The following is a 26,109-nucleotide window of genomic DNA, read 5'->3' as shown; positions in this document are numbered from 1 at the left end:
TGTTACGGAAAATCGGTAATACGAAAACCCGGCATCGGGAGGAATAGGACGAACGGAGCTACGGCAAAGCAACGCCTAAGCAGTCCGAGTGAATTTTCTCCTCGACACTCATTTTCACTCTTTTCACTCTCAAATTGTTTTCTTTGCATCATAGACCTTTCCGCGACGTCAAAACCCGCTTTTTTTTGCGCTTGGATCATTCATTCTCGCCACAATGACTCTGTCTTCTCGGGCCGCGGCGCGGTCAATGGCATCGCTGACACATGCCGGATCAACAGCCGCCAGGGCTTGCGCCCCCGCTCTCAGCGTCAATTGCCGACATGTGATCGCCGCGCGCCTCCGGTCTCAGATCCGTCCGTATGCCCCGCGTCTTCAATCCGTTTACAATAGCAGAACTTTTGCCTCGACTGCCGCAATGGTGCGTTGTTCCGGGAATTTGGACTGGATGCGATCGCTGACCACGCTCTCCCTGCTTAGGCCACGAAAACCCGTATTGAGACCGACGCCTTTGGCGAGATTGAGGTTGGTTTCCCCGCCTTCGGGGTCGTGGATGGGTTGCTGAACGGATCATCAGGTCCCCGATGACAAGTACTGGGGCGCGCAGACTCAGCGGTATGATGAAGCGTAGATCGCTGGTGAACGGTGATGCTGATGGGCGCAGTTCGCTGGGTAACTTCAAGATCAACCAGCCCCAGGACCGAATGCCGGCCCCTATTGTCAAGGCATTTGGTATCCTCAAGGGTGCTGCTGCCACTGTCAACATGCGATTCGGGCTCGGTAAGGATGGAAGAAGGAAGGAAGCCATGCGCACCCGGCTGATTGTCTCGAAGACCCCAAGATCGGCGAGGCTATTCAACAGGCGGCCGCCGAAGTTGCGTCTCTCAAGCTGATTGACCATTTTCCTCTGGTTGTCTGGCAGACCGGCTCCGGCACCCAGTCCAACATGAACGCCAACGAAGTCATCTCGAACCGCGCGATTGAGATTCTCGGTGGTCAGAAGGGAAGCAAGAAGCCCGTGCATCCCAATGACCATGTCAACATGTCTGCGTCGTCCAACGACTCGTTCCCCACCGTCATGCACATCGCGGCCGTCCTGGAGATTGAGGGCACTCTCCTGCCATCCCTGAAGAGTCTCCGCAACGCGCTCCAGAAGAAGGTCGAGCAGTTTGACCACATCATCAAGATTGGTCGGACCCATTTGCAGGATGCAACTCCTTTGACTTTGGGTCAGGAGTTTTCGGGCTACGTTGCGCAGCTGGACAACAACATTCAGCGGATTGAGAACACGCTGCCTCATCTGCGCCTCTTGGCCCAGGGCGGCACCGCAGTGGGCACCGGCCTCAATACCTACAAGGGCTTTGCCGAGCAGGTTGCAGAGGAGATCAGCAAGCTGGCCGGCACTGAGTTCAAGACTGCCCCGAACAAGTTCGAGGCTCTTGCCGCGCATGATGCCATCGTCGAGGCCTCTGGCGCGCTGAACACTCTGGCTTCCTCTCTGTTCAAGATTGCTCAGGACATTCGGTACCTTGGCTCCGGCCCCCGCTGCGGCTTGGGCGAGCTGCTGCTGCCGGAGAACGAGCCGGGTTCCTCGATCATGCCTGGCAAGGTCAACCCCACGCAGTGCGAGTCTCTGACCATGGTTTGCGCGCAAGTGATGGGCAACCACGTTGCGACGACCATCGGCGGCATGAACGGCCAATTCGAGCTGAACGTTTTCAAGCCGCTGATGATCCGCAACCTGCTGCACAGCATCCGTATCCTGTCCGACGGTATGGCCAGCTTCGAGAAGAACCTGGTGCACGGTTTGGCGGCGGACGAGAAGCGCATCAATGCGCTGCTGCATGAGAGGTAGGTGTCTATCCGATCATCCGCTCAAATATATAGTTTCGGGTGCTGATTCCACCAGTCTCATGTTGGTGACATGCCTCAACCCTGTCATCGGCTACGATATGGCCTCCAAGGTGGCCAAGAATGCCCACAAGAAGGGCATCACTCTCAAGGAGAGTGCCATGGAGCTTAAGGCTCTGAGCGAGGAGGAGTTTGACCGCTACGTGCGGCCCGAGCTGATGATCGCCCCGAAGGAGAAGAAATAAATAGGCTCGTCATGTCCTTGCATTTGCATTTCTAGCGTACTGTGTAGGATTGTACAATACAAATCATGTCCGGTTCAATGCATGCTGGTGAGAAATTGGACCTCGTTGTGATGTCCCTTCCATTCTTGGTAGGTTGTGTTTTTGTAAAAGTCTCCGTCGAGATCTCCTAGATGTACGAGTACTCCGTGCTCCAGCTGTACAAAGAGCTCCTTTCCACTCTTTCCATTAATAACACCAATGGTGATATTTGAGAGAGACTTAAAGAGGTATCGTCAACGACGAGATTAGCGAGAACAATAGAGATTTGGGTTCAAGAAGAGGGACACGAGCGTACATTGAGTTGCAGGCCTACGAGTACTTAGAAAGAGTACTTCCTTAGAGGATAGCAGGCTAGTACCTCAAAAAGTAAACAGTAGAGCTGAGACATGGGTTAGAGTTCAATATCATTAGTTAACCTTCTGTGACAGATTCAGTCTGGATTATTTACCCTTATCCTGATATAGTACTCTTTAATAGTTGACCAGCTTTGATCTGAGGATTGGATTGTAACTAATAAACAATCGTACGAGCATGCGACCACCATGGCGGGGGTTAGCGTCTGCACGTGATCTCTGTCCGATGTCCTCATTAGGTAAGAATGGGGTGTGCATTTAGCATTACTGTAGGTACAGTATGTTCCTTAGTTTTGTGGCTGAGGCTCAGCAGAGTTAGCACCGACCCCTGTTGAGAAGCCCAAATCCCAAAATAGCAACTTCAGTGGGTCAAAAACTCAAAGATCGATCCTGCTGGCATGGAGAAAGGACAGTTGTCCCTGGATTCCCTGGTGCTCGAAACACCCCGTATATATCGTGCCATTACCCTCGCTTTGCTTTGTCGTTCGTTCATGAGGCGTGTCTAACCTAGCTCACTCGTTTCGCCATTGCTTTCTCCTTTGCCAGTCCGTCGCTACAATCGGAGGAGCAGTACTCCGTACTGATATTGAAGTCCCAAGCAACATCAAGCTCAACATAGCCTGCGGAAAAATCATCAAGTCCACTCGCTCAAACCCTATTCTACATAGCAGTTCACTAGAGCAATGACGAGCGATCTTCCAACCGTGGCGGCTGTGGCAAACGGCGTTGTCGACAAGCCGCCGGTCCTTACGCAAAAACCAGTGACAGCGACAACACCACTACCCGCACCGGTGACGGATACCCCTCCAATCACGCCATCCACGAGTGACGATGCCGACGAGCCTCTCTTCTCCCCTTCGCTTATCCCTCAAGACATCCAAGATCTTTTGCCAGAGGGCTACGTGGCGCGCCCGCTGCGGCGCTCCGACTACGCAAACGGCTACCTCGACGTGCTGCGCGTGCTGACGACGGTCGGCGACATCACGGAGGACATGTGGAACGAGCGGTACTCGTACCTCGCGTCTCGCAACGACCAGTACTACCTCATCGTGATTGCGGATGGGACCGGCAAGATCGTTGCGACGGGCAGTCTGATCGTGGAGCGCAAGTTCATTCATACGTTGGGACTGGTTGGGCATATTGAGGATATCGCCGTGGCCCGTGACCAGCAGGGAAAGAAGCTGGGGTTGAGGATTATTCAGACGCTGGATGCTGTTGCGAAGAAGGTGGGCTGCTACAAGGTATGTTTCCCCTTTTCCTTTCCCTCAACAATGTACGTAGTAGGCATGGTAGCATTCGCTGACTATTTCTTTATAGAGTATCCTTGACTGCTCCGAGGCAAACGAGGGTTTCTATCTGAAATGTGGCTTCAAGCGGGCTGGGTTGGAGATGGCGCATTATTATTAGAGTTTTTTTTTTTTTGCTTCTTGTACAATGAGCAGGGTCTGTCTATTAGTATGTGTTAATAGATTGTAATTTAATCCTTTCGTGGCTTTTTCATTGCTGTGGACGACAGGTAGAAGTACCTAGGTTCGGAATGTTGTTGCCAGGAGTTCGTTGCATGGGATGGTTTGATATTCATGCGTTGAATGGTTACACTTCAGGAGAGGTCCAGACTTCACGAAGAGAAAAGCAGCTCTACGAGGATTGCATCGATTCCGGTTTAGACGGCACGCGACGAAAGCTGTTTAAACAGAAACACGCCGAACTCCATGGCTTGATATCATTTTTTGTTTCATTCCCACTAGTTATCAACGACCCGATACCGTCACATAGAAACAATTTAAATCACAGGCCATTGAAATTTAACGAGACTTGGCGGTGACCTTCGGAGGAGCGCCCTTCAACCCCTGCTTGCTCTGGATGCGCTGGGTCTTGCCCTGGGCCGCGAGAGCAGCGTTCTTCGCCTTCTCGGCCTTCTTGCGGCTCTCGGCGGCAGCCTTCTTCTCCTTGGCCTCCTTGATGGCCTGCTGACGGGCGGCGGCACGGGCCTCGGGGCGCATGTTCCGTCGCTCCCGGATCACATCCAGAGAGGCACCGACGACGGCGCGCTGCGACTTGATCACACGGCGAGTGCGCTTCTTGGCGACCTCCTATATTCGTTGAAACAAAGGTTCCCCGGTCAGCTTGTGTTCAATAATTCTGCGAGACAGAACCGGCACTCCTCAATGCTGTCGAATCATGGGGTGAAAGAGGGGGTACTGACTTCAGAGATACCCTTGCGGCGCTGGCGACGGAAGAGGACAGTCCACGCTATCCGGCGAGGGTTCTTGCGCTGAAGGAAAAGGGACTCGGATTTTCCATTCTGGAAACGGAAGATCTTGCTGTCGCCACGGACGTACAGCTTACCCTGTAGTTCAAAAAGAAAAAAAAAATAATCAGCAAATCTCATCACTATCACCATTTCACGTATTCAACAATAAAAGAATCTTCGATAATCCAACAGCAGCTGAATTCGCCTCCCCCCGAAACACACAGCCAAAAATTCCCATGTCACTTGCTCGAACGCACCTTGGTAGGGTAGATCTTCCGGCCGCTAAAGGTATCGTCGTAGGTACGCATCCTGATTATGCCGCGAGATGCGCTACCGGTCGAGAAATTCCTTGTTGGTCGTTGGGCGGTTTGCAGGAGTTGAATGTCGCTTCGTTCTACCGTCCGCAGAAATCATGACACAATTGTGGTGCGGCCCGAACTCGCTAATTAGATCACGTGATGAAACCTACCCTTGGGCTGTTTGGCCAATCAGGTCACATTACGCAGTACGGGAAATTGACTAATCATTATCGCTTCTGAAAGTAGACGCGTTCGCTGAGTCGATGTCGCGGCGGCGCTGCAAGTGCTGCACAGCATGTTCGAATTCATACTCTATCAACATCACGGTATCATCCAATGCAGGGTTGATGGATCATGTGGATCATTTGCCAGTGTGGCAAGCCCCCAAGGAGCTACTTGAATCATACGATACATTGTCGCACTCACAACAAAGTGCTGGAGTTCGTCATGCCGCCCTTCTTATGGCGATTCCTCAATCAAGAAGGAACTTCACGATGAAGAAATATATTCCTCGGCAGTTCGTCATTAAACCATAGCGTGTGTCCGTGTCCATTCCTTGGCCGTCTCTATCGCCGCTTGCTCATCCTCCTTCCATCGTTGCGCGACATCATTTGCGAGGGGATCATCCGGGTTGGGTGCACCGAGAAGCGCCTGAATCGACAGCAGGATCGTTCGAATTTGTAGGGCCGGGGACCAGTTGTCTAGCAGGTTGTCAGCAGTCTGTCTTTGGTAATAGGCAATTGCAAGTCGTACTCTTCAGCACATCAAGACAAATCCGGCCCAGTCTATCAATATTCGGATGATAGATCTTGGTCAGGAATCGGATCTTAGGAGGGGTCATAGGATAGTCCTCGGGCAGGAAAAGCTCGGCTTTGAAAACACCGCCTGTGGCCTGGGCTATCAGGTAACCGGTTCACTTGAATACCTGATGTGTTCCTTCTGCGACGCACCTTCGTACGGAGACTGAGCTGGCCCATGGATGGTAACGTCGAAATAACGTAGATTATCTTCATGAGGTACTGCACTGATGCCTGGCACACTCCACACGAAGTCAGGACCGGAAAATCGATAACATGCCGTGCAGAGCAAGTACTTACGGCTCCGCCATCAGACGTTCGGTTTCCTTGACAATGCGTTTCGGCAACGCCATCTTGTTGGCGAACAACTTATTACTCAAAACCGCAAAGTGGTCACCAGTCCCGCGATTCGCTTTCTGGAGTCCAATCCAGCTTTGTTAAAAGAAAGTCTCCAAGTAGAGCAATAATGTTGCCAAGGCGGGGTGGACGAAAGGGTAGGTAATCCCCCTCAATCTGCGAGCGAATGCCTCTCAAAGGGCGGAGACTCGGATCAGAGGCAGGTCAATAATCAGCTTCTGCCCTAATTCAAGGCGGCGAAAAGTAGTGTATATACAAGGAAGTGAGACGTCTGTTCAGCAAAATTACGCAGGAGGGGCTATGATTCTTTTCCGATTCAGGGCCTCGGAGCCTCAGGCCGTAACGCATCATGCCGAAGCAGTCCGGCTTCGCCGTATCCACTCACCACTAAAGTCACGTGATCTAGCAACTCGTGCTTATGCATCAAAGTTTAGTTGATCGTTTCTCGCATCAACTCGCCAGAATGCCCGATTCGAGTGCGCACGTCGGAGATGAACGCTCATTGCAGTGACTCAAGTGTCGCTGAGTTTACCCGACTGCGTTCGGGTAACGGGATGATGCTGGTACGACCACATCAATGGACGAGCAAGATAGTACTATAATACGCCATCAGCAACCATGTCCAGCCCAACAGAGTCCCGGACGCTGGCGTCGGCGTACGAGAGTCCGACGTTTGGCGAGGACAGTTCCTTCCACGTGGAGCAGCCCGTGGGTTCGATGTCGATTTCGCCTTGTGGACGAGATGTCGTGCTCGCTTCCAAGGAAGGTCTGCATGTCATCGACCTGGACTCGCCCTACTCCCCTCCGCGGTTTCTCCCTCATCACACGCCATGGGAGGTAGCAGATGTTCAATGGTCGCCGTTTGCGGCTCGGGACTACTGGGTCGTGAGCACCTCCAACCAGAAGGCACTGGTATGGAACCTCGCCATGAGAACGTGGGAGAACGCGATAGAGCACGTGCTGCATGCGCATTCCCGTGCTATTACGGATATCAATTTCTCCGCACATCACCCAGATATTCTTGCTACCTGTTCCGTTGATAGCTTCGTTCATTCATGGGACCTCAGGATCCCAACAAAACCAGTTATCTCGTTTTCCGACTGGTTTGCGGGGGCAACGCAAGTCAAGTGGAATCGGCAAGATCCGCATGTGATTGCAAGCTCTCATGACAAATATCTGCGAATATGGGATGGCCGTATGGGCGCTGTGCCCCTGAAATCCATTGAGGCCCACAGCACGAAAATCTATGGAATTGACTGGAACCGAGTACGCCGTGAAGCCATCGTAACCTGCTCTCTGGATAAGACAGTCAAACTCTGGAATTTCGAAGATGAAGGAAATGAGCCCGAAAGGATGATCAAGACCCCCTTCCCAGTCTCACGAGCCCGAAACACTCCCTTCGGCTTCGGATTGCTAGTCATGCCCCAGAGGGGGAACAATGATCTCCATCTTTATAGTCGACGGAGAACAGAGGCACATGGGCCTGGGGAGGGCTTGCCCTTGGTACATAGTTTCCCAGGGCACAAAGGACATGTAAAGGAGTTCCTTTGGCGACCTCGTGGTACCGTCGTGGACGGGCTCGACCATCGGGAGTTTCAACTAGTGTCATGGGGTGCAGATAGAGAGCTCCGTCTTCATCGAGTTGATCCGGAGGTGCTTCGTGGTGTTGGCTATGAAAAAGGAAAATCTTTCGATCCGGCGCTTAATCTCACCCGGAAGGGCGCCGTTTACAAAACCTTCAGGGACGAACCGACGGATCAGGAGCCGGGCGGTTCGTCAAAAGCAAATGCCGCAAGTTTGTCTGGTGCTCGCCAACATTTCAGCGCTGGCGTTGGCATGAACAATGTCTCAATGCCGTTTTCGCGTGCCTGGAATCAAGGAATCCATTCGGATTCTCGAGTTGGCATGCAGGGACGGTCTTATATACGGGCTGATGCGAATCCGATTTCCTGGATGCGCGGCGTCAAAATATCAGGTTGGGATATCGAGACATTGGGAGATGAGATCACTCAGGTTGGTGAGAAATTCTCGAAGGTCGTCTTCGACTCGGTGGATGTCCGTCAACGGAAGGCAACTATTTCTCTTCATGGGCCGTGGGCTGAAGATGGAGGCTCGATATTCCTGAAAGTTGATATCAGGTTTCCCAGCGATTACCCGCGAAATGCCATCCCTGTCTTCCGCGTCCAAAAGACTGCATCAATGACCGACGAGCTCGCGGAGAAGCTTACTTCTGAACTACGAACCATTTCTGAAACATATTTGTCACAAAAGCGTGGTTGTCTTGAGGGAGCTGTACGTTATCTACTCGGAGAATGCAACCTCGAGGAAAGCATTGCGCTGGTCCTCGGAGAATCCGTGGACGCAGTCAAATCACCACCGAACGGCGTGGAGGACGAGTCGAGCGATGAGGATGAGGAGGTGGGAGCATTTCAAGAGCAAGACTTGGGCATGAGCTCTGAGCTTCTTCGGCCGGTGAACGCTAATGTGATGGTCCCTGTCGCGAAGGTTTGCGGCGCAACTTGGACACCGGATGGGAAGCTGTTGTGTTTTTTTCCCCCGAAAAAGGATCAAGCGGAGCTATTGTTGGACTCTTTGGGCTTCAAAGACATCTCGCGGTTGTCACGTAGCGACAGAGTTTTCGAGGGATTCGGCCGTCTGCAGACAAGCTCCCCGGGGCCGCCGCAACCGGTCGCTGGCAGCGGAACGGGTGCTCTAAGCACGACGGATGACGGTGCTTCCGATTATTCAGACGAGTCAGACATTGCTTCTTCAAGTTCGTCTGGCTCATCGGACATAATATCTGAACTTCCGAACCGATTTCAGGGCCCCTCTGTGTGGCGTTATGGTCGCAGCCTTGGATATTTTCGGTCAAGATCCGCAGAGAATTCCCAATTGTCGACTCTTGGAGGCGCTAATGATACGGTGAAGTCTTCAGAAGTCCCGCACAGTTTTATCTCCATCCATGACCTGAGCGACCTATTGCCTTCGAAGCGGTCTCTAGCCAGCAAATACCGCATCTATGGCAATGGAGCCGAGGTGTGTTATCATAACGCAGCGGTGGCTGCCGATGCTGGTTACCATCAACTGGCTTATGTCTGGGGCCTTCTGAGGTTGATTCTACAGTGTGAGTCGGATTCAAAGACTCTGTCAAGCATCGACTGGGACTTGTTGGAGAGAAGATTTTGCTGGTCAGTTCACAGAGGAAGTAATGGAATGGACACTGGCCACCCTTTGTTCAGAGAGCTACACCGATCATGTGGGCGCAAATTCTCTCGACTCCATGATGGGGCTTTTGCTCGCCGCTGGCTTGTGTCCGCTCTTTTCGATCATTTTGTGCAGGTCGGTGATGTGCAAATGGTTGCTATGCTGTCGTGCATATTCCACGAGCAGAACCTTTGCAACCCTTTGACCACAATGGACATCCGCGGTGATCTAGACTCATTGAGTCACTCGCCATTTGTCCCCGGTTTCTTCTTTTCCAAGGCGATAGACGGCAAATCTCACGCAGAAACACCTTTGACCTCTCTCTCTAAGGATAGTCCCAATGCTGGGCCACCCGCCCACAGTCCTGGTGTTCTCATCGAGAATTGGAATAGCAATCCGACGACTCCGTACTCGACGGGGACTGCATCTCCAAAGGGCACACGCTCGTTTTTCACAGTACCGGATCGACGAACCCCAATTTCTGCGTCACCGGACACCCATACTATGCAGCGCAGTGGATCTGGGCTGGGCACAACACTTGCATCGTCCCTTTCGCGCTCGTTCACTTTTGGAGCTTCGTCGACACCGTCTCCGCCCACAAATGCCGCGAAGAAAAAACGGCAAGCCAGTCCCAACGGAAGCCTGAATATCCCGACCACCACCACAGGCTGGCGTGCAACAGGACTTTTCAGCAGAGCCGTGTCTGCACTTCCGGATTACTTGATGTCGAACACGGTGACGTCGCATACAGATTCGGACGCCGGGACGGACAAGAAACCCGAACCGAACGGTTCGGTGAAAGTCAAGGTTCGATTCAAGAACCTGGCATCGTTTGACAGCGACGAGTTGAGTAACAACCCATTCGTCGACCGAGAGCGCGATTCGATCTACCGTGCCTACCGTGTTGCCTATGCGAACCTTCTCTTGCTTTGGGGTCTGCCAATCCAGCGAAGCGAGGTACTTGGAATTGAAGGGCCGCATCCAACCGGTCATCATCAACCCGACTCGAAGGGCCGTCAACCATCATTGTCGGTGCCCACGCCAAAGCGGCGAAATGACGTTTCGGGGACTAGCACTCCCCCGGATAGATTAGACGTACAGCGTCACTGCGCAAAATGCGGCATTCCGCTCCAGATCTCGGTTTTCGGATCGATACCCCCGAAACCTGCCTCACCAGGCGGGGCACTCAGCAAATCCCAATCATCGCCAATCTGCCACAAGTGCAAGGCGACACAGCCGCTGTCCGCTCAGATCCCATGTGTTATCTGCGGCGAGGCAGTCGATGGGATGTTCGCGCCATGCTTGCAATGCGGACATGTCAGCTGTTTTGACTGTCATCAGCAGTGGTTCGCGTCGGGAACGCGGGGTTTTGCAGACAGCGCTCTCGGCTCGGACGATGTTTGTCTCGACGAGCTTGTCTGTCCGAGCGGCTGCGGGTGCCGCTGCCCCGAGCAGGGCATTGTCATCATTCTGCCGGAGGATGACGATGCACGATCGAAATCGTCCGCAACAGCCGGATCCACACGATCGTTTCGACGACGGCACTCTGCGCGCTTGCCCGGCGGACAGCGAGCCCACCGGGACGGGACAATGGTCGGGCAGAGTGATGATGACCTGGAGGCCTTGAGGGGGTTCACGTCTACTATATCGGGTGGACTGGGAGCAGGCCTCAGTCGTAATTCGCTGGGACGAGATCAACGGAGCTATTAGGAATGACTTTTCCCGAGCTAGTTTTGATGCATCGCTGAGGCGTTTCTGGGTTTTGTCTCTGTTACGCGTCTTCTCTTGTTATGTAACCAAGCAGGTGTTCATATCTACGAGTTAGATACCCAGCAACGAATGGATGATTACGATGAGACAATCAAGTTGAACTGCTCAAATTTCAATCTGCTACTAGCCACAGGAATGGAGTTTCAAAGAAGCATCCATCAAGATGCGTAGCGTAAGCCAGCATGATTGGAAAGACTCTGAAAGCCCTGCATGTCCCGACGGTAAGTGAAAGTCAGGCATGGTAATGATGTCCTGAAGTAGCCAGAGTTCGGTTCTATTCATGTCACCATGGGAGAATATGTACAAGGATAAAAGTCCATGGACATCTAATCTCCAGACCAATAGTCCGGGAAGCCTAAAACCATAGAACTAGAGGATCCTGCATGTTGTCAATTGTGGCGGCGGTTAACGCGTCACAGCATAGCAGCCGCCCCAGCAGCGTTCGTCTCTCAGAAGCTGGTGAGAGTCATAGTCTCACCTCGGCCAATCAGCCCCGTGCCTGAAGCCAGCCGCCATAGAACCACGCTGCGCTGATGCTGTAATTCATCATGTCTTTGTGTACGAATGTCCATCGACCACAAATCCGGGGGAACTCGACCGCCCTCCATGAAAAGCCGATCTAGCCTCGCTCTTCAGAACCTGTCTCCCATACTCCCCAAGGAAAACTTCTTCGGCACCACAAACAGCGCCTCAGCTTCCACATAAACCTTCCCGGTCAACCCCCGCAGCTGGCCCTCCACAAACGCCTTTCTCTCCGTCGAGCGCTCTGGATCCAGCTGTGTATGGACCACATAAAAATCATTGGCGTCGACGGGGGCACGGTAATTGACGTTCAGATTCGCCGTCACGCCCGTCCGGGCCGGGAAGGTGAGGGCTGCGACGCGGCCGAGGGACTCGTCCATGAGCGTGGCCAGGGCTCCGCCATGCACAATGCCCAGCCAGCCGTCTATCCCGCTGCCAAGGTAGACGATATTCACGGCTTCCTTGGTTGTTTCATTCCAAAAAATTCTCTACATCGTTTAAACGAAGACACGTCGTTTCCGCCTCCAGGTCAGCGCACACCATTACTTTCACTCCCTTCCTTTCTTGCGCTCCTTCGGTGGGAAGAAAGGAGGGGGGGGTCGTTGAAACAAGTACTCACCTGAACAGCGAATGCCCGACTCCCCTTCAACGGCCCACTGGTCAACCGTCGCTTCAGCGCGTCCTCCGACATTGCCTCATATGCACTCCACTCCGCCCAGCTCGCGTCGGAGCGCAGCTGGCGCACAATGGGCAGCGCATCGAGTGTGCTCTGGATGCGCTGCATTTCCCGTGCATCATCCGGCGTTCCCGGTGCGGGCGGCGCGGAGAGCCATGCCGTGGCGTTCTTCCCGGTGTAGAGACCGAGGCCGCCGAAGATGGTGGCGTAGAGGAGTCGTCGCGGCCATCGGGATCGAGTCGGCGAACTGCTACTACTGGTTGTGCGAGTGGTAGGCCTAGTGCTGGCCGCACCAGTGGCAGCAGTGCTGCTGCGTCTGATGGAGCTGATCCGTGGTGTGGATAGGTACGTATTCTGCGGTCGAGGAACTGGCCGCCTTAGTAGAGGCGGCAGGGGTCGCATTGTCCCTTGGATCCAGGCCGTCGGCTCGTCGCTGCACCTTCGCACCAAGACTGGGGTCACCGCTCTTATGGATGCAAGGCGCGTGGCTCGCTCGGGCCGCCAGAGGTAAACTTGGCTATCTATTCCACATTTGGTTAGGCTCAATTCTGACTGCATTAGGCTACATAACCTAATCAGATACCACAAGCAAGTGAACCATGGGCTTGACTGAATAATCATGAAGATGTCCGTGCAAAATTCCATTCATTCTAATACTCTTTGACCGTTACTCGATAAGAGCCTCATCACTCAATCCGGACACTCCGTGGATGCACATCATGTCATGTAGTACATAGCAATTCATGCTCATCATGCGTCTTGTAAAGCATGTCGAACACATAAATATCCTCAGCCATGCTCATGTGCTCACGACTCGATCTCCTCCTTGGTGGGAAGATCAATGGCACGGTATAGGCAGATCAAAGCCGAATGTGATTCGCCTGAGAAAGAGGTCAGCCTAAAAACCAGAGTCCTGAGGTAGATGTAGTCATACGTACCACCACCCGCAAGAGTCTCGATCTTGTCCGAAGAGACCTCGGACACCTTGTCGTCGTTGAACCACCACCATTTGCCATCCTCTTCGACTCGCTTGCCGCCAGGGGCTCGCGGATCTTGGACGACCCGGCCTTGTTTCTTGATGTACGCCGTGTAGTGGCCGCTATCAGCGCTGGCACCTTGGTGGGTGATGACACCGCGCAGCTCGTACAGACCGGATTGGTTCGAGCCTTCATCTGCAGCCAGATTGGTGTCGATGAGAGAGAAGAGCTCCTTCTTCGCCGCAAGGAGAGCAGCTCTTCTTTCCGCCTCGTACTCCTCGTCCGTCTTGAAGACTTCGGTCATGGTAACATCTTTGTCCTCCGACTTACCTGCCTCCTGCTTGGCTTCGGCTTTCTTCTTCTTTTGCAAGGGCTCCTGGCCAAGACCCCGTTCTTTCATTTCCTTTTGCTCTTCGGCCTGTCGGTGGGCAAGCTTTTGACGCTTGCGGGCCCGCTCAGCATCTTGCTCGTCCTTTCGAATCTCGCGAACCTTGTCCCGAACTGGGATCAGTTTTTGCTTGAGTTCATCCGTGCAGAATTCGACAACATCCAACTCTGCAGGGAAAGTGACCTTGCGCATGATCTTGACCTTCTTTTGATTTTCGCGCTTCCAGAAGAACCGGACGAAGTGGACCGTGAGATACTTGGGCAACCGGGATATCCGAGAAGTCTTGGTGTAGACTGCGTCTCTATCGAGTGTTGGCGAACGCTTCTCAATCTTCTCAGACAGAGCAGCAATGATGCCATCGCGTAAGTGATTGATGTCCTTGTCGATGTGGCAGTCCAGTTTGAGGAAGATGTCGGACGACTTGGTGGCTTCCTCTCCGGCTTCCTTGGCTGCGGGATCGTCGCACTCCAGAGTCGAGTCAAATCGACCGGCCATGTACTTGTCTACGAACGACTTCTCTTGCTCGCCGTCTTTGACCATCAGCTTCAGTCGCAACTGCGAGAGGATCTGAGAGTAAGCCTCCTCGGCATCCTGTTGCGCGTATCCGTGGCCGTCCTTGGCCTTTTGCGCAAACTGGGGGAAAACTTTCCGGAGAGCGTTCAAGAATAGGATCGGCGGAACACCCTCCTGAGTCTCGGACATTTGCTTATACACGTCCCGCAGCGCAGCAATCAGGTCAAGGGAGGAACCCAGACCACCGAGCCCCAGGCTTGTCAGGTCAGACAGTCTAGAGCTGGGTGCACCGGCCGCCGGAGCTTCGTAGCGGGCAAGCTCTTGCTGGAGTTCGGGCACCGCACGCAGGGTCTGGAGGGTTGCGTTCAGATAGCACGTATTTCCCAGATTCTGCAGTCCGGCCGGAATAGCCCCTTCTGCTTGCGCTGCCTCCGCCTCGGTCATATCCTCCAGAAACTTGACGGGTTCCTTGGGTCGTGCCAAGATGGACGCTCCATCGCCACTGGATGGGGTGCCCATCATCATGAAGGTCTGACCGGGCTTCGCGTTCAAGCTCGACAGCGGAGTATCATCCTTAAGCTGGCCGCCCTTGACGAGAATCTTTTGCCGCTCGGGCTCCACGCCGGTTAAGGAGTAGAGCTGTAATTTGAAAGTTTCGCCAGTTGATTCGGGGTCAAGCTCGACATCGTAGCGCTTGCCCTGGTGCTTGACGACGACTGCGAAGCAAGTTAAGCTTGATTCTCTACCACACGACGAGCGGACAGTGCCCAAACTCACCAGGTATCGAAGCCATGGTTTCTCGCGAACGCGATCAAAATCTGCCGGGGCGTGTTGTTTGGGAGCTGCCTACAGAGGGTCTGGCCTTCACGTTGTTTGCCGTGGGGGGAATGCAAACAAGACAAACAGGCAGGCCACAACATCATCAGGGAAGATGGCCGCGAATAGACAACGCAGTCACCCCGCGCAGTTATTAGGAGCCTTCGACTACTTCAGCTGTCCGTTTTTTTTTATAGGAATTGGCGACGGCCGTTTGTGCAGCTCTGTCCGGAGTGGTGCCGCCTATGATCATTCGGATCAGATAGGCTTGGTCCAGGGGCAATAATCCGTCATTCCCCGCTCATTCCGCCAGCCATCTCCGAACAGGCATCATGGTATGGACTGTCCCGTCCCTCGTTTTTTCGTGTATGAACAGCTTCTAATCAAGTTTCAACAGTCCCAATCGCTGCGTCCCTACCTTCAATGTGTGCGGTCATCTTTGACCGCGGCCCTGGCGGTCTCCAACTTCGCGTCGCAAACGTCGGAGCGGCACAACGTGCCGGAGGTTGAGGCGCAGACCTCGCCAGAGCTACTGCTGAACCCCCTGACAATCTCCCGGAACGAGAATGAAAGGGTGCTCATCGAACCGAGTGTTAACAGCGTTCGTGTCAGCATCCGCATCAAGCAGGCGGACGAAATCGAGAATATCCTGGTCCACAAGTTCACGCGGTTTCTGACGCAACGGGCCGAGTCGTTTTTCATCCTGCGACGGAAGCCCGTCAAGGTAATCAAATGCTTGGTTGAAAGGTGTGGTATGGGACGTCGGGTTCTGACGATGTGGTGTTCAGGGTTATGATATTTCCTTCCTCATCACCAATTTCCATACCGAGGCGATGTTGAAACACAAACTCGTCGACTTCATCATCCAGTTCATGGAGGAGGTAGATAAGGAGATTTCGGAAATGAAGCTTTTCGTGAGTGTTGCTTGTCGAATCTTCCCTGACTATGGCGCTGACAAAGTCAGCTGAATGCCCGTGCCCGATTTGTTGCGGAGTCTTTCCTGACTCCTGTAAGTTTCCTTCGCCCTTGGATTCTCTCGCTATTCTAACAGATATCTAGTTTGATTAAACGTTTCTGTTATGAGCGTCATGCCCTTTTATCTGCTCTTCATCGCAGCAATGCTCATGTACATACAATCCCGCCTGGGGCCCAGTTCCGAACGCAGTCGTTGCGGCAATGACTATTTGCATGCAAATCAGACCCGTGGCAGCCCTTCAATGCAATAACGATGGATTTGGTCACGTCACCCGTCGGTGGCTTGTGTATCAGATACTCAAGAGCTGGTTTTTGCTTTCCACATAGAGGTTTTGAATACTCAACATCCGTACAACTGACATCAAAACCATTTCACTCCGCCATAGATGTCATTGATGATGACCCTATCTCAAAATATTGTTCCCCTAGGCACCATACAAAGAAAGCTAACACAGCAGCCCCGGCCAAGCCGCATGATGAACGCAGTCCCTGGATCATGTTCTGCAGCACAGTGTGAGAGGGTTCGCTGCACCGCGGTGAGCTCACTCCAGCCACTATCATCGTTCATCCCATCATCCTGACGATACACGAATGTCCCCTCTCCGCGTCACCCACAGCTGCTATTGCAGCTAACCAGACCAACCCACCAGGCGGCTGGTAGCTTCCAGTTCCTCGCTCATCCCATTGTGGATTCACTTGTCATGGCTACCAAGTTGTGCCGCCTATCTTTTATCTCAACTCCTTCATCCTTTCTTCTTCTCCTTCATCTTTCTCCTGCGTGTCCCCTTTTCTTCTTCATGCCTGCGAAGTTAGGATAAAGTACTCACACCCATTCCTCTCTGCCTTGTCTGCCTGCGCAAGCATGGACTCTCAGAACTCTTCGAGCATCTGGGCGCCGCGTGCGGAGGATGCCATCGACAGAAACGGTGAGTGTATCTTTACAGAGAGTCCTGCCATGGAGTTGTGGCACGCGCATGAGATCATCATCACTGCACTTGCACGATGAGCCCTGATAGTTTTGTCCTTTGTTGCCTGTCCTGCGGCTTGGTGACTCTTCGGCCGAGTGTTGTTTCCAATATTGGCCTGGGAGAGTTCGAAGTTGGAAAGGCCGGAGTATGTAAAATCAACGTCGTCCCAATCAGTCCTTGATTGCTTGCATTATCCCATGCAAACTAAGAGAACCCTATCGAAAAAAGACCAGTTCAATTGCTTCCGTTTCTTTAAACAGCAGATCCATGAAACACCCACAACCGTTGATGCTGACTCGCCAGGATTATAGGCCCGCACCGCCACGGACTGGGAGACCCCGAGACGCTGGGAAAACTGGCCTCGATATGGCACGGGGATTCTCCTTTCGACAATGAACCCGGTCTTGCGTCGCTCGTCAACCCTTACCATAGCGGACGTGACTGGGAGCCGGCGTCAGACTCCGGCCCTGAGCCATTCACTGTGCAAAGATGCAAACCTCACGAATCTCAAAGATCCACCAGTAGCTCCGGCAGCGACGCTGTGTTTCTGACTGCTCCCACTCATGTTCCTCCCGATTCTCTTCCATCACACTCGGCGTCAGGATCATCCGTCACGGACGAGTCTTTCCCAAAGAGTGTCCCATCCACCCGTGTGCTCAAAATGCTGGGAGCATTCTCCCCGGACTCCAATCACGACAATGTGTGGACTCATCCAAACATGCCTCCAGGCTTGGGGCCCTCTCAGTTCTATGAATCCCGAGTCCAGACTGGTCCCTTTAGCCCTGACACCCCCAACGACACCTGGAGAGAGGCCATACTGCTCACATCTGACAAGAACATGGCATTCTCAAATCTCGTCCAAAGAATGCCCATTCCTAAGTTTGGCGTGCTCAAGGTAGAGAATGTAAGTTGCATGATTTTGGTGTTCCCAGCAACTCGTGTATGTCCTGGGGGAGGGGTGAAGAAGCCTCAAGCTCAACATTTCCATCACAGATTCCGTACGGTATCACCAAACAAGAAATTGTCCAGTTCCTGGGCCACCAGGCACGCCTCATCACGCCGGACCTGGGCTGTGCGGTGCACATCATCATGGAGCGGTCCACGGCCAAGACCATGGATTGCTACGTGGAATTAATGACAGAGAAAGATGCTGAGGAAACCGTCATGCGCCTCAACAGCATCTCTGAGAGCGGACGTCCTCCCCGTCTGGGACGCCGGCATGTCGATGTGATTCTCAGCAGTCAGGACGAGTTGCTCAAGGATCTCTTCCCTCGCGCCAAGTGCGTCGAGTGGCGTGGTGGAGTGCCTCGCCTCGTGGCCAATACTGACCCCTACTCGAGCGGGTTCTCGGGCTTCTTGACTAGCGAGGAGCTGTATGGAGTCGTCCAGCATGCGGAGCATCCCCATCGGGTATGTTGTTGTATATGACATGCAAGAGAAGACCAAGCAGGGGACGCTGATGCGGATTTTCCTCAGTCTCCCTTTGCGATCAAGTGTCCTCAGCGTACTTTTGAAAGCGTCATCAGCACAATCTGGAAGGTGAAGTGAACGGCCCGCAGAAGATTTTGTCTTGCCATTGGCCACTGACGAGACAAGTTCCCTTGGTACGCGACGGACATGTATACGGTGGAAGACCGTGACAAGTTGTTCAATGCCCTCAACCGGCAGATTCTGGCGTTGACTGCGCGCATGAAGGAGAAGACGGTTCCGGGCCTGGACCAAAGGCTGGTCATGGAATTACTTCGCGCAGGCTGCAACTGCCCTGGGTTCAATGAACGCCAAAAGTTCACGCTCGTCTGCAACTCGGAAGAGCCACCTCTCTGGCCGATTGTCTTCCCCGATCTGGTGCACTACTGGCCGTTCGACGCCCTTGCAAAGTCCATTGACGTTAGTGAGCAGCATCTCATGGTACGTTGGCTAGAGATCCCAAATTGACCGTAATCCAACTCGCATCTGACAATGAACACAGTTCTATGCGTCGCTGATTCGTCGCGGTCTCGAGGTTCTTGGAACGGAAAAACTCGGCCTCACCAACTCGTGGCGCAATATCCCACAGATCGCCGAGTCCCCATATGGAAAGATATGGATCGAGTGGAACTTTTTCGAAAAGCGGATCAGCTTCGAGACCGCCTTACAGCTTGAGCATGAGTTGGCGACGCAAATCATCCTCGCGGCAGTGCGGACCAACGCGGCAGCGGTCAGACAGCACGCCTTCGACCGCATGCCACCGGCGTCCGGCATCACGATGCCGTATCCCAGCGAGAACCGACTGTACGCAAAACAGGCAGCTCGCCGCGCAGCGATGAACGATGTCACGCCCAGCCGTCCCCCGCGCCGCATGTTGGCCCGGAACAGTGATTCGCATATTCTCGGCATACGCAGATCCTCGGACAGCACCAACGAGGATGAGAGCCCGAGTGGCAGCTTGCAATCGCGGTCCGTGTCCTCGATTTGGTCCTCCACTCCCATCCGGACCAACAAAGCAGCCACCCACATGCGGCAGGGAAGCCGAGACAGCATCCCCAAGTCGGCACTGGGCATCGAGCCTGGGGATCCATCGGACAACGCGGCTCATCGATTTCCCCGTGACCATCACTCCCGCCGCAACACCTTGATCATGCCATCCCCTTCGAGCAGTGTTAGCGGTGGAAATCACACCGGATTCCCAATCTGGCGGTCCCCTGGCCATGCTCCCGCCGCGTCGATGGACGATACTCGGCAAAGCCAGAACTTTAGTGGATGTTCCCGCTGGCTTTTTGGGACGCCGCCGGTGAACAGGAGCGAGGAATCTAAGCAACAGGCCTTGCCAAACAGTTTCTGAAGTCGCAAGGTTCTCGAGAATGAGCTGGCTCGTCTCGTCACTTCTCGTCCGTTGTGTCGTGGACGCTATGCTCCATCGGAGCACACAGATCATATTTATTCTTATTCTTCGGTATTTTATTCGAGGTCATGGCCATTGTCCGATGACCAATGACCGAAAAATCGATCCAGGATGAACAGTTAAGAAAAAAAAAAAAAGCCCATATTATCGTTACTCCAGGAAATGTAATCCAATGTCAGTAATCTCTTCACCGTCCGATTGTACGCGGTTATCTTTTGATCGAGCAGCTTCTCTTTGTCTCTGTAGTCCTTCTGCCCTCATTCGCTCACGCCTCGTGGATTCATCTTCCCAGTTGGAATGCTTCTTTTTTCTTCTACTCTCTGCCGAAGACAGAGAGCAAGGCTTCTGGACAAGTAGTTCCAGTAGCGAACTCCTGAACCTTTCCATTCGCTGCTTATTCGTAACGAAGCGCTCATTCGACATCGCCACCAACATTGCGAGATACTCTTCCGTCACGAGACTGCGAATCACCGGTCCGCCGGCAGCAGTCTCATCGTGGTAGCCGATGATGGACTCGAGCGCTAACCCCGCCGACCGTACCGCGACGATGGGATGGGAGCTCGATGCAGCATCCAAGCAGCGAAGACTCTGGAGACCGCTCTCTCGGAATCCCGCACTGGACGCCGCCGAGAGTACGGGTTGGGCGTGTTTCAGCGTCGCAGTCATGATATGCAGGATCTGTTCGTCCCGTTAATACAACAAAAAAAAAAAATAGTGACAAATAGTGCAGCTTACCATCGGCTCAAAGTGGAATCTTACAAGCCGTATGTTCCCCCCAGGCGGCACGCCGTTCCCCGGCACAAGACCGAACAGATCATGATACGATTGCTGCTGCTGGTCCGCCAAACTCATCGGCTTGTGCGAGACGTACAGCCAGCGTCCAGATCCCTTCCCACCGGATGCCGCAAAACGGCCTCCCCCTTTTTTTGCTCCGGATCCTTGATCATCGGCACCGTTGCCTTCTTCTTCTTCTTCTTCTTCACCCCTGTCGTCGCGATCGCGCGGGTTTCCCCCCTCAACGAAAACACTCACTCTTCCAGCACAGCTGCTCGTCGTCACTAACCCTTCCAAGCGATTCACATCGTCAATCAACCCTCGGATTTCCTCGTCGATAGCTCCCTTGGGCGACGCATCGGTGTAAGTCTCCGGTGATGTTGATAGAGTTTGCAGAATTTGATTTTTCCGAGTTTTAAAGGTATCCGGTATGACATGTTCCATCACGGAGACGCGATTTTCAGTTTCCGAAGTAAAGTATGTAGTACTTTTTGCTTGGAGCGCTCGGCCCTCTCTCTCAATCGATGAATACTGTCAAAATTACTAGTGCATTCCATCCGTCGCTGGGGCTGATTTCAAGGCGGGCTGGAACTTTGAAATTCGGACCCAGAACAAAGCCCAGCCCGTGAGGCCGGAGTACCTGTTCATTTGATTTTGGAGAAGGCGGGCCCGTTTCCTTGGGACTCCGACACTCCGTATCGATGGCTATAGTAGATAGTACTTAGTAGCTAGTTCCGCCTAGCGTGAGGGTGTAGGCTCATAACCTTGCAGCCTTCAACAATCGCTGGCTCTGACACTGGTAATCTACGCCTTGTTCCTGTTCTGGATCTTCACCGATCGTACCTGAGTTTGAGGTTCGGAACTCGTTTTGTTGTGACAGCTGAAGAATACCCCTTTCAACAACTCGCCCTGCTATTCGACGACCTGAAAACTACAACACCTGTGCATTCGCAGATACCAAATCACGTGCTTTGAACAGCTCCAAGGAAGATGCCCCGTCGTTCGTCCAGATTAATATCACAGACGCGAGATGATACAGACTCTACAAAGTCGGTTTCTGCTGTAAAGCGGAAACGCTCGGCCAAGTCTTTGAGACCAATCCGAACAACGAGGAAGAAGAGTAAATACTTCCAGTCGGACTCTTCTGACGGGCAAGAGAGTGCGCCAAGTGAGGGATCTGTTTACGATGATGCCGACCAACAAGAGGAAAGTTATGAGGAGGAACAAGGCGAGGGTGGGAAAACGACGTCGCTCAAAGACAGGCCAAAAGGCCAGGAGCTCTGGCGGGAGGGTGTCCGCACCGGGCTCGGGCCCGGAAAGGAGGTGTTTATCAAGAAGCCCAAGCCAAGAGACCCCGGCAACATTCCCTACCAGGATCACACCATTCACCCGAATACCATGCTCTTTCTCAAGGACTTGAAGGAGAATAACGAGCGGGAGTGGCTCAAGGGTGAGTGTTTGCCGCCAGCGGTGTATGCTTGCATGTTCTGATGTGTATATGCGGTCAGCTCACGACGCTGATTATCGCACGGCAAAGAAGGATTGGGACACTTTTTGCGAGTCCCTGACTGAGAAAATAATTGAGAGGGATGATACCATCCCCGAGCTGCCCGTCAAAGATGTGGTAAGACAAGTGCACGGCGCATGGGGAGTTTTGGCTGACCACGCCGAGGTCTTCCGCATTCATCGCGATGCTCGCTTCAGCAAAGACCCTACACCGTATAAGGTATTTGTTGTCACCCCCAAGAAATGCACTATGGGCTAACCATTCCAGCCTCATTTCTCTGCTGCCTGGTTTGTCCCTCTCCGATTATCACCACGCCGAGACTAACTCAAGGAGGTCTCGCACTGGGAGGAAGGGTCCTTACGCGGTATATTACGTCCACATTCAGCCCAATTCATCCTTCTTAGGTATGTCTCTGACGGTGTCAATGATACCTGATCCGTCACCCTATCATAGCGGCATCTGATTTCTCCCCGACCGCATGCTGATTAGCTGACATGCTTTTTTTTTGCAGCCGCAGGTCTGTGGATGCCAGACGGCAATCAACTAGCACGTCTCCGAAGGAATATCGATCGGCGTCCGCAGCGGCTCAAAGCGGTGTTGACAAATGAAGACCTCCGACGGGAGTTTCTCGAGGGGATTGATGATGACGAGGCCAAGGTCACCGAAGCTTTTGCCCATCAAAATCAGGAGAATGCTCTCCGAACCAAGCCAAAGGTAGGTCTTTTCATGTCTTGCCGAGTCTAATTCCCTGCACCCATTCCTTCAACGCACGACGAAACGGGCGTCAAGTGGACTTTGTGTGTGTTGCAAACCTTTGATTTCCATCGTGGACTCATGGCCCGGGCCGGGTGGTGGATTTACGTGCCGATTGGGACAAGGGCATGGCGATTTCCACTGTTCCTGACTCGCTGGATGGAGTGAATAACGATGAATTTCATCTGATCGAAAACTGTCGTCTGCGCCTGAGCTTTTGGCTCGAAATCCAAAGCGACGGCAATGCCATCAGCATTGTCATCCAGCACTCCTGATGGTTCCCGGTAGCCACGAGCAGACCGCCCCTACGGTCCTACGGCTCCTACCAGACTGGGCTAGGGCAAGGATGGAAGAAACTCAGCGAATAATGAATGGCGCTTTTTCCCCTCCCCTCCCTCCCCCTCAAGCAGCGAAGGTTTCCCTTCCCGCCTGGGCCTAGATCTGGTCCAGTCAGTCAGCGTTTGTTCTTTTGGAGCGGATCTTCGCAATTTCGCATGCATTTTGTTCCGTCTCCATCATCAATTCATCATCGATCAACACGCGTGTGAGACCAATTGGTCTTGCCTTACTGGTGTGTGGCCCTTGCTACCAGAAGATGGGACGCCAGTCGCCCGTCCAACGAATCGTTGGGCTTGGATAGGGTTTCAGCGAGACCTTCGTCCCGTCGGGTTCCATGGTTCACGGTCTCGGCCTATTGGATTTAGCGCATTTCTGCCTCCCCCGTGTTAGGAGTCAGGACAGAGCCACGCTGACGGCTGACCCGGCTTTGCGAATTCTAGGGATATGAATCTGATCACCCCAATATCGAATTGTTGCGACTGAGAAGCTTCACGATCTCGAAGCGCTTAGCAGAAGACGAAATTTTGGGACCCAACGTCCAGGACAGAATTGCCGAGCTCATCGGAATCTTGGTCCCTTTCGTAAGTTTGCACTTTTCTGGTTCTCGCCCTATCATCGTCGTTCCCTCCACTAGCATTTTGGGTTCCCCTGGTCCGCTGTTAGCCACGACGCTTGCCTACCACTCACAGAGAAGAGACATTCTCTCTCTGTATCCACTTCTCCTTGCGGGACACATGGGGCAATTCGGAAGGCACACCGCTGTCGACGTGTCACTTTCCTCACTCTCGGAAGTTACCATGGCGGTGAAACAGCGGACTTGCAGCGCGGAATGGGCCGTATTGCCGACAAACGTGCATTGAGTTCATCCTCGCGTCTTTTTGATGCCCGACATCTTCTGAATGTTCTCATCGGCTGACGGCCCGTGCGATGCAGGTGACATATCTTAACAGCGTGGTCATGCCGGACCCTGGTCAAAATGAGAGCCCCGACACCACCACAGACGACGAAGACTAGCCGTCGGACCCCTCATCGAGCTGGCTAGAAACGCATCGGTGTTCTTTTTTTTTTTTTTTTTTTTTTTCCTTTGAGGCTTGACGCACAATTGGACGGACCCCGGGATCTGTGCTTTCACTGCTTTGGTAACATGCGTTGCTGTGGGGCGTTAGGCAGTTGTCCACGTTTTTATCAATGCTGCATTGATGTTGGAATAATGCCATGAAAGTCGCCGAATCAGACAATGTTCGTGGATCATTGGCATAATGCATGCAGTACTTGGGGCCAAGGTTGGGTGTTATGGTGCCTGGATAATACCCGTCTTACTGGAGGCACACAACCATCAGGTAGGTTGCTGAGATGCGGAGGGTGGCCGAGCTTGATAGGACTGCCTGAATCCTACAATCCATGTTCAGCAGTCGTACTTCAGAATTGCTTCCTTATACATACAACCAGAACAGGCCTGTTCAACACTTAGCCAGTCAAGGAGTATGTATGCTATATGCAAGACCTGAACCATACCTCCCTGTGTTCGCTTGCGTTTGTCTGATCAAAGGGCTGAAGATATCTGGGCCAACCATCTCGCAGAAACTGCGGTGGCCATTGGACGCCGTGCCATCACTGCTTCATCCTTTGGTATTCATCAGTCCCGAGTACGGCACAGAGGCCAAGCAAGTGCAGTGATTAAGCATTGATCACTCGATGCTTCCCGCAGATCTGCCGCCTTGACAAGATACTAGCGGCCATGTTGGATCTCTGGGCACAAATCAGCATTCGTCTCTTTAGAGTACTCAGGCCCAAACACAACTTCAAACCAAAGCTGACCGGGACCTGAGTCGTGCTTTGGACATGTCATTCTTTCAATCAAGCATGAATTGATACGGCTTCGACTAAGGGCATAGGGATTAGGACAATTTATTCGTCAATTGATGAAACTATAGTACTTGCTGAGACGTGCAAGTACTCCATGATCGACGAAGCGTACAGCATCGATTGTCCCCGAGGTTGCATGAGACGGGGAAGAATCATGTTTACTCAAGTTCCGGTGTGCTTACGGCGTCCTGTTTCAAGATAGGTGTCGACGCCAGTATTAGCGGTTGTCTGCGGACCAACGGTGCGTTGATCCTGCGATCAAGAAGCATACATGGCACGAAAGGCCTTGAAAAGGCTCCGTATACTTCGTATATTGAGCAGAGAAGACCACGGGAAGCAAGCGAAAAGACATTTGTCGATCGAGTTCTGGAAGGTGCAACCAGTGCGCGAGTCGGTCCTTCCATTAGGCTGGCTTGTGCGAGACGTACAGCCAGCGTCCAGATCCCTTCCCACCGGATGCCGCAAAACGGCCTCCCCCTTTTTTTGCTCCGGATCCTTGATCATCGGCACCGTTGCCTTCTTCTTCTTCTTCTTCTTCACCCCTGTCGTCGCGATCGCGCGGGTTTCCCCCCTCAACGAAAACACTCACTCTTCCAGCACAGCTGCTCGTCGTCACTAACCCTTCCAAGCGATTCACATCGTCAATCAACCCTCGGATTTCCTCGTCGATAGCTCCCTTGGGCGACGCATCGGTGTAAGTCTCCGGTGATGTTGATAGAGTTTGCAGAATTTGATTTTTCCGAGTTTTAAAGGTATCCGGTATGACATGTTCCATCACGGAGACGCGATTTTCAGTTTCCGAAGTAAAGTATGTAGTACTTTTTGCTTGGAGCGCTCGGCCCTCTCTCTCAATCGATTTATCTCAACTCCTTCATCCTTTCTTCTTCTCCTTCATCTTTCTCCTGCGTGTCCCCTTTTCTTCTTCATGCCTGCGAAGTTAGGATAAAGTACTCACACCCATTCCTCTCTGCCTTGTCTGCCTGCGCAA

The 26,109-nt window shown here is 53.0% G+C and overlaps 12 protein-coding genes across 12 annotated transcripts; 7 read left to right on the top strand and 5 right to left on the bottom strand.

Moving 5' to 3' along the window:
- Positions 1–415: 415 nt before the first annotated feature.
- On the top strand, positions 416–2,093 carry VTN31DRAFT_5764 (uncharacterized protein; the record flags this gene model as incomplete). Its single annotated transcript, XM_069406299.1, has 6 exons — positions 416–418; positions 478–522; positions 575–612; positions 662–777; positions 831–1,848; positions 1,907–2,093. 6 exons carry the CDS (start codon positions 416–418, stop codon positions 2,091–2,093), a joined length of 1,407 nt encoding a protein of 468 aa, XP_069259921.1.
- A 1,075-nt stretch (positions 2,094–3,168) lies between these two features.
- VTN31DRAFT_5763 (uncharacterized protein) lies at positions 3,169–3,892 on the top strand (the record flags this gene model as incomplete). The annotated part of the gene is made up of 2 exons (XM_069406298.1): positions 3,169–3,726; positions 3,803–3,892. The coding sequence occupies 2 exons, from the start codon at positions 3,169–3,171 to the stop codon at positions 3,890–3,892; spliced, it is 648 nt and encodes a 215-aa protein (XP_069259920.1).
- A 398-nt stretch (positions 3,893–4,290) lies between these two features.
- Positions 4,291–5,047, bottom strand: VTN31DRAFT_5762 (60S ribosomal protein eL24; the record flags this gene model as incomplete). The annotated part of the gene is made up of 3 exons (XM_069406297.1): positions 4,291–4,578; positions 4,692–4,835; positions 4,997–5,047. The coding sequence occupies 3 exons, from the start codon at positions 5,045–5,047 to the stop codon at positions 4,291–4,293; spliced, it is 483 nt and encodes a 160-aa protein (XP_069259919.1).
- A 516-nt stretch (positions 5,048–5,563) lies between these two features.
- Positions 5,564–6,188, bottom strand: VTN31DRAFT_5761 (uncharacterized protein; the record flags this gene model as incomplete). The annotated part of the gene is made up of 4 exons (XM_069406296.1): positions 5,564–5,739; positions 5,792–5,923; positions 5,989–6,077; positions 6,136–6,188. The coding sequence occupies 4 exons, from the start codon at positions 6,186–6,188 to the stop codon at positions 5,564–5,566; spliced, it is 450 nt and encodes a 149-aa protein (XP_069259918.1).
- Positions 6,189–6,810: 622 nt separating this feature from the next.
- Positions 6,811–11,106, top strand: VTN31DRAFT_5760 (uncharacterized protein; the record flags this gene model as incomplete). Its single annotated transcript, XM_069406295.1, has 1 exon — positions 6,811–11,106. The coding sequence occupies one exon, from the start codon at positions 6,811–6,813 to the stop codon at positions 11,104–11,106; it is 4,296 nt and encodes a 1,431-aa protein (XP_069259917.1).
- Positions 11,107–11,798: 692 nt separating this feature from the next.
- VTN31DRAFT_5759 (uncharacterized protein) lies at positions 11,799–12,766 on the bottom strand (the record flags this gene model as incomplete). Its single annotated transcript, XM_069406293.1, has 2 exons — positions 11,799–12,176; positions 12,308–12,766. 2 exons carry the CDS (start codon positions 12,764–12,766, stop codon positions 11,799–11,801), a joined length of 837 nt encoding a protein of 278 aa, XP_069259916.1.
- A 405-nt stretch (positions 12,767–13,171) lies between these two features.
- VTN31DRAFT_5758 (uncharacterized protein) lies at positions 13,172–15,035 on the bottom strand (the record flags this gene model as incomplete). Its single annotated transcript, XM_069406292.1, has 3 exons — positions 13,172–13,245; positions 13,303–14,958; positions 15,020–15,035. 3 exons carry the CDS (start codon positions 15,033–15,035, stop codon positions 13,172–13,174), a joined length of 1,746 nt encoding a protein of 581 aa, XP_069259915.1.
- A 355-nt stretch (positions 15,036–15,390) lies between these two features.
- VTN31DRAFT_5757 (uncharacterized protein) lies at positions 15,391–16,126 on the top strand (the record flags this gene model as incomplete). The annotated part of the gene is made up of 5 exons (XM_069406291.1): positions 15,391–15,393; positions 15,456–15,782; positions 15,847–15,972; positions 16,023–16,067; positions 16,118–16,126. The coding sequence occupies 5 exons, from the start codon at positions 15,391–15,393 to the stop codon at positions 16,124–16,126; spliced, it is 510 nt and encodes a 169-aa protein (XP_069259914.1).
- A 1,817-nt stretch (positions 16,127–17,943) lies between these two features.
- Positions 17,944–18,429, top strand: VTN31DRAFT_5756 (uncharacterized protein; the record flags this gene model as incomplete). Its single annotated transcript, XM_069406290.1, has 1 exon — positions 17,944–18,429. The coding sequence occupies one exon, from the start codon at positions 17,944–17,946 to the stop codon at positions 18,427–18,429; it is 486 nt and encodes a 161-aa protein (XP_069259913.1).
- A 793-nt stretch (positions 18,430–19,222) lies between these two features.
- VTN31DRAFT_5755 (uncharacterized protein) lies at positions 19,223–19,822 on the top strand (the record flags this gene model as incomplete). Its single annotated transcript, XM_069406289.1, has 1 exon — positions 19,223–19,822. The coding sequence occupies one exon, from the start codon at positions 19,223–19,225 to the stop codon at positions 19,820–19,822; it is 600 nt and encodes a 199-aa protein (XP_069259912.1).
- Positions 19,823–20,032: 210 nt separating this feature from the next.
- Positions 20,033–21,100, bottom strand: VTN31DRAFT_5754 (uncharacterized protein; the record flags this gene model as incomplete). Its single annotated transcript, XM_069406288.1, has 2 exons — positions 20,033–20,560; positions 20,618–21,100. The coding sequence occupies 2 exons, from the start codon at positions 21,098–21,100 to the stop codon at positions 20,033–20,035; spliced, it is 1,011 nt and encodes a 336-aa protein (XP_069259911.1).
- A 546-nt stretch (positions 21,101–21,646) lies between these two features.
- On the top strand, positions 21,647–22,626 carry VTN31DRAFT_5753 (uncharacterized protein; the record flags this gene model as incomplete). The annotated part of the gene is made up of 4 exons (XM_069406287.1): positions 21,647–22,106; positions 22,165–22,382; positions 22,431–22,450; positions 22,497–22,626. The coding sequence occupies 4 exons, from the start codon at positions 21,647–21,649 to the stop codon at positions 22,624–22,626; spliced, it is 828 nt and encodes a 275-aa protein (XP_069259910.1).
- Between the last annotated feature and the right edge of the window lie 3,483 nt (positions 22,627–26,109).

The sequence above is a fragment of the Thermomyces dupontii genome (genome assembly GCF_041956625.1).
Source record: "Thermomyces dupontii strain NRRL 2155 unplaced genomic scaffold VTN31scaffold_5, whole genome shotgun sequence".
NCBI classification, from domain to species: Eukaryota; Fungi; Ascomycota; class Eurotiomycetes; order Eurotiales; family Trichocomaceae; genus Thermomyces; species Thermomyces dupontii.
This window is presented reverse-complemented; position numbering and strand designations above follow the sequence as displayed.